At 34.3% G+C, this 6,236-nt stretch overlaps 1 protein-coding gene across 3 annotated transcripts in view; it reads left to right on the forward strand.

Moving 5' to 3' along the window:
• LOC134272014 (discoidin domain-containing receptor 2-like) overlaps positions 1–5,578 on the forward strand; it is an 88,488-nt gene extending 82,910 nt beyond the window's left edge. Inside the window, exons 10-15 of one of the 3 annotated variants that reach the window (XM_062754248.1) lie at positions 19–441; positions 1,124–1,470; positions 1,616–1,749; positions 1,967–2,164; positions 2,413–2,647; positions 2,859–5,578. In XM_062754248.1, the coding sequence (XP_062610232.1) occupies positions 19–441; positions 1,124–1,470; positions 1,616–1,749; positions 1,967–2,164; positions 2,413–2,647; positions 2,859–3,191 (1,670 nt within the window). In that variant the 3' untranslated portion in view covers positions 3,192–5,578. The remainder of the gene's footprint in view (positions 1–18; positions 442–1,123; positions 1,471–1,615; positions 1,750–1,966; positions 2,165–2,412; positions 2,648–2,858) is intronic. The other 2 variants (XM_062754249.1, XM_062754250.1) reach the window with 2 other exon arrangements.
• Positions 5,579–6,236: the final 658 nt, after the last annotated feature.

A 6,236-nucleotide genomic window follows, 5' to 3' on the forward strand; every position in this document is an offset into this window, starting at 1 on the left:
GAATATACTTTATTCCAGCAGGGTCAAAACATGTGGAGGATAGATCAGTCCAGACTAAGGAAGCTACAACAGAGAACGACATGATCGGCATCATCGTGGGTACGCTGTCAGCTCTCATCGTCACGCTCCTGGTGGTAGCCGTAATCGTCATTATCCTGATCCGCCACAAGAGGAGTAAACAGAACAACAACCGCCACTGTCTAAAACCTGTGGAGCGGCACATCGCACTGAATATGAACAGCATCCGAAACATGCAGAACGGCAAGGTCTCCAATGGCAATATGTACAACAGTGTGGCTCAGGATGAAATGGAATCGGATCGGGAGATCTGTAATGGAGGAGAGAAACTATGTAAGAGTCCATCGTATTGTGAGCCTCAGGATTCTTTGGTCGGGGGGCGGGACCTGCCAGATTTGCCCGGGTGTGCGGCAGGGAGTTCTGGTATCATTACAGTGGCATGCCTTTCTGTAGCCTCTATATTCATATAGTTGTATCATCCTGGGTATTGGGTCTTTGCTTGGTCTCTTGAATGATATATATTTTGTACCTTTATATTGATTTGTATTCTGTCATACAAATCCTCTTTGATATTAGTATTGATATGTAAACTAATACTTATAGGATCCTAACATACATTATTATAGAAATTTAAACCCATGCATTGTGAGAAAGTTTACTTCTAGATGTGTTTTATTTGAGTGATATGGTTATGGTAGGGAGGGGGTATTATTGACTAGAAAATATTAAAAATAACTTTTTCCTTTAAAGTACCTTGAAAATAGTTCTAAAAGACCATTGCTTTTTATAATTTATATTGATAAGTATTTAATGGTAAGGAATCATTCTATTGTGCAAAAGCATGTTCAATGTTAGCAGTAGTATATCTAGATTTATTGGGCTACAATAATGGTAATGTGGTAATTGCTTCAAAACATAGCCATGGCTCTTACCATTTCTGCTGGCTGCCATTGTAAGACTTCCCATTGTATAAAAAGCTTTCCAATTTCAAATGAAAATAAATTTTAAAATGATTTGAAAATCTCATGGTAAAAAAAATCACTTTTGTGGTTTTAAATGTGACATCTATTAGAGTTTCATGTTTTTGTACCATTACTTTATACAGATTCCAGAGACTATGCTGTTCCTGATGTGACAAAGTCTGCCTTGATTGTGGCCCTTCCCCCACACACTCAGACCCCAATACGAGTGTCCCCTGCCAACAACGGAACCCCTATCATGATGACCAACTCCCTCTCAGAGAAGCCTCCCACCTATGACGCCCTGTACGCTGCTGCCGACATCGTCCATGTAAACGTCCCTAACATTCCCAATCTACAGGGAGTGAGCGGGAACAATGTATATGCAGTACCTAATGCAGAACTTCTCCTTACCTTGGAACATGCTGTGGTCCAATTCCCACGGGAAAATCTGCAGTTTGTGGATGTTCTTGGAGAGGGGCAATTTGGCGAGGTAAGAAATTTCAAACTTGATTTCAATAGTTCAGGTGGTTTTTCACTAACTCTTGCTTGTTCATTAAAAGATGAAAATCTGTATAGTCATTCACTTTATCCAGTCAATACTATGAAACTTCATTTGTGTTTCTTTTTATCCTTAGGTACATTTGTGTGAAGCAGTGAATGTTGATGGTTACATAAGTGATGAGTACTTTATGAACAGAGCCAGCACACATACACCCAATGTCTTAGTGGCAGTCAAAATGTTACGACGGAATGCAGATGATAGAGCAAGGTAAGCAAACAATAGCCTAAATTCTATAGTAAAAGTACAATGTTATGTCCACATTTTTTTCTGAGATGGTTGTATATTATTACATTTATATAATCTGTATTCAGGGAATTTACTGACGATTTCTGTATCTTTAAATTCTCTGTTTTGTATTTTGTATGCATATTGTATCAGGTAAAGAAATTGCTCTCAATATTTAAATGTATTCCAACTTTTTCAGAGCGGACTTTCACAAGGAGATTAAGATAATGTCCCAGCTGAAGGATCCAAACATAGTGCGAGTTCTTGGGGTGTGTACTAGGGAGGAACCCCTGTGTATGATTGTGGAGTACATGAAATACGGAGACCTCAATCAGTTCCTGTTAGACCATGTCCCAGAGAGTCCGGTAGCTCAGGCCACTAATGCCAAAACACTCAGGTACGTAGTGAATTTGAGGAAATTAGAAATAAGACAAATTCAACATATTATTATTTTGCCTTTGATATAAAAACTTTAGGTCAAAAAATATTTGAAATAATAAAGATCAAATAGAAAGGAGAAGCATAATAATATATCCTGGTTGTTAATAAATTTTATTTCAAACAAAAACTTTTCTTATAGCCACTTATAATTTTATGTACATAATGTACATGTAATTGATGTTAACATATTTTCTTTAATTTCAGTTATGGCTGCTTAGTTTACATGGCATCTCAAATAGCATCAGGAATGAAATACCTGGAGTCGTTAAACATGGTTCATCGAGATCTTGCCACCAGGAACTGTCTGGTCGGAACGAATTACACGATCAAGATTTCGGATTTTGGAATGAGTCGTAGTCTTTACAGTGCAGATTACTACAGAATAGAAGGACGAGCAGTACTACCAATCCGATGGATGGCTTGGGAAAGCATTTTATTGGTAAAAATCAATGCTGGTTTTCTTGATTTTTGAAAATACTCAAGATTGCAGATTTTATTTGCAATTTACTGAGTTGATGAATTTTACCTCTTGAAAAAAAAAAACCTTTTAAAATACTGTGAAACTATCCCAGTAAATTAATTTTTTGTGTCTTAAGATGTCTGTATATGGCTTAGAGAACAATTATAATATTCACTACATTGCTTTTTAGGGAAAATTCACCACAAAATCTGATGTATGGTCATTTGCCGTGACGCTGTGGGAGATTCTGACATTTGCCAAGGACCAACCATTTGACTCTTTGACCGACGAACAAGTGATAGAAAATGCTGGACATTATTACCGCAACGACAATAAGGAGGTGTATCTTTCATTCCCTCCCAACTGTCCAAAGGAAATATTTGACTTAATGGTGGAGTGTTGGAACAGAAACGAGGCCTGTCGACCTACATTCCGTGAAGTCCACATGTTCCTTCAACGAAAGAACATGGGATACAATCCAAAGGATGAAAAAATGAACCAAATTAAGGTCCCCATTTGCTGACTATATAGCAATTATAGACAGTTACAATGACTTCGGTTTTTCTTGGTTCTGGAGAGTCTCCCGTTATTTCAGTGGATCCTCATTGTAATTTGTGCTTAACAGTTCTAAGTGCTAAACTTGTGATGTGTAGGACACAGAAGGACAAAGGTCCTTTTATGTTGAATGCTAGTCATGTTTTATTCATTGTAATGATGGAAGACAAAAAAAAATGATGCTGGTGAAATTTATTCCATGTCTTTGTGATGGTATGAGGAGAGTGATTAATACACACCAGTTCCATGTATAAATTGTGATTAGTCATGGAAGGAAAAAATTACAAGAATGAATGCCTCATTCTCACATATTTCTGGATCCTCTCCTTTCACAAAGAACATTTTCAAATACTTATATCAGACAACAGGTGCTACCACAATGTTGTGACATATGTTGCCATAGAAATTGTGATGATTATAAAACTCACAGAACTTGATAAACATTCTCAGAATGAAATCCTTTTAGTTTATTGACATACATATATTATTTGATTGTTTCTCACAATCTTAATGATTTCAACAATCTTGATTATGTGCAATGAATCTTTGATGATTTTTAAAATTATCACCATCATACAAATTATTTGTGATTTCATTTTTACCCATTAATTGTATTTCTTTATATTCTTTATCAGTGTATATTCCATGCTGGGTACATTTTTATACTTTCACTTTCTTATTCAGTGTGTTAGTGTTGTAAATAGGACACTGTAATGCCATCCTTTGACCTCTAGACACACACACCACCCAGTGTTGAGTATTGTAACATTTACCAATGTCTCCCAAGTATATTTGTATCTTCCATTCAAACTTGATATTATGTGACAGCTAGTGTACCCTACTTTATTAGTAGACACACTGCATCAATTCGCTGAAGGAAACTCCAAAATAATTTTGGTTTTATTTCTGTTAAAACAATTTTATACTTCTCATGCTCTCTAGTTTCTTCATTGAATATCCTAGGAATGCTTGAGATATTTTATTATGAACTTGTGATGTGATGATAATCTTGTTAAAATCTATTTCTCTCTCTACAAAATATTTTTGTTTCTCATGTTGTAAATACTCTTCATTATAAATCCATCTTTATCTTGCCATCAAAGTTATCATGCAGTTACAATGTTGAATTCAAACATCTTTTTTCTATAAGCACCTGGTTACAGCTTTAAACACTGCATTTCAGAAATATATAATCAATGTTAAAAAGTCTTAGTTAATTTTGCATTCACACATATTTCATATGATATAAATGAAGTGATAAAATGTTGAATTTCATAGAGTTTAAGAATTACAGCTGTGTTGATTGGCTAGTTATTCCCCCTTTTAATCAGTATTTTAAATTTTTTAACCAAAAAATAGTTTTAACTTTACTTAAATTTGCTACTCGAAAAAGCATTATTCATCTTTGTATCATTGTTAAAATTAGATGTATTTTTCACATTTTATTAATTTCAGACAATCGTCTTGAATAGCTTAATAATTTTGCTTCTGATGTCATGTCAAATGCCATATAGAGTTTCATCTCAGAATTAACTTTTTTTTATTCAACATTTTATTCAATCTTCAATTTTATTTAGAACTTTCAGTGACAAGACTTTATTATCAACATATCCTAAATGTTGAACGAAATATCTTGCAGAGATTCGATCTTGGTTGTGAATTAAATTGCCCCATTCTTAGTGATGTTGTTGTCATTAGAAACTAAAGTAAACCTTTGTGGGGCTTTATTTTTATATGGCTACAGGTGTTGTGCGTCTGTCCTTGTATGCATGATATGGCAAGGAGTGCCACACCATGCCCCGTGTGTGCTATAGTCATTTGTCAGTTTTCATCTCGGCCATTTTGATTTTAGGGCTTTTTTGCATTAGATTTATTTTTAAAATATTAAGCGTTTGTAGTTGATGAATGAATTAAAATTATCATTTTGATAATTTTATAAAAAGCATTAGTTTTTCTTATTACTTTTGAAGCAGTTTATTTTCAGGAATTTAAGTCATTTACGAATGTTTTCACAACCTATAGCAGATGGTGCTGTATTTTTTAATTTATGTAATATTGCTTCATTAGTACTTTTGTTTTTGTTATTTATATTTTATCTTTTACTAATGTATACTTGGTGTAAATATAAGCTGTCAGTACTTTGTTTAGCATTATGCAGACAGGACTCCAGTTTAAAGCAGTGACCAGTTTCATTTTTAATGACTGCCCTATTTTGGTCGCTATAATTGCATTTCATTTTTGTCATTCCATTCGGAGCTGTCGTCATTGTTATTAAATCTTTTATGTGCGATGTAAAAGAATGCATTTGTTAAAGGAGTAGTTTGTATTGTATGTAAATAAAACTACAAAAAATGAGTGAAAGTTTTTTTGGGGGGGATGAGCACTTGCTTTTTGATTGGAAAGTCGTGCGTTCGAACCCCAGATGCGACTGAATAAGTCAATGATAAAATAGCTAACAACCGTTCCTTGGACAATCGTTCGAAACTTTGAAGTAAAATTGTCCTTAGTACAGACGTTGCATGACAAAGATCCATCACTGCTCAATTGCACAAAGTGCAGATTAAAGGTATAATTTTTAGGCCTTTTACTTATGTATGGTGACGTCTGTAAGAATGAAAATTTTAGAATGGGAGTAAAACAACATACAATCAATTCATTGTGTCACTCTGAAATATGAAAGCCCAATCACTATATCTATCACAGTTGTGACAAAGATTGATTTTTTTATGGGTCAAGGTCAACGGGCCAAAGTAAAGGAATCCAGGAGAGGGCTTTATAATAAGAAATACACATGTAAATACAAGTTAATTGATGCAAAGCATCAAATCGGCCGCTAACATATTTAACATGTCAAAGAAGTACTTTCACAATTCAAAGCATTCATGCAAGAAAAGAACAGGATATTCGAAGCTGAAATAGTGATGATTTTTATTTCAGGCCGTCTTCAAAGCAAAAAAATAGACAAATATTTTTTTTTAAATTTGATAGAAATTTTAGTATTATGCCTGCTGTT

This window comes from Saccostrea cucullata, unplaced genomic scaffold (genome assembly GCF_032062105.1).
Source record: "Saccostrea cucullata isolate Sc308-1 unplaced genomic scaffold, CSIRO_AGI_Scuc_v1 ctg602, whole genome shotgun sequence".
Classification (NCBI taxonomy): Eukaryota; Metazoa; Mollusca; class Bivalvia; order Ostreida; family Ostreidae; genus Saccostrea; species Saccostrea cuccullata.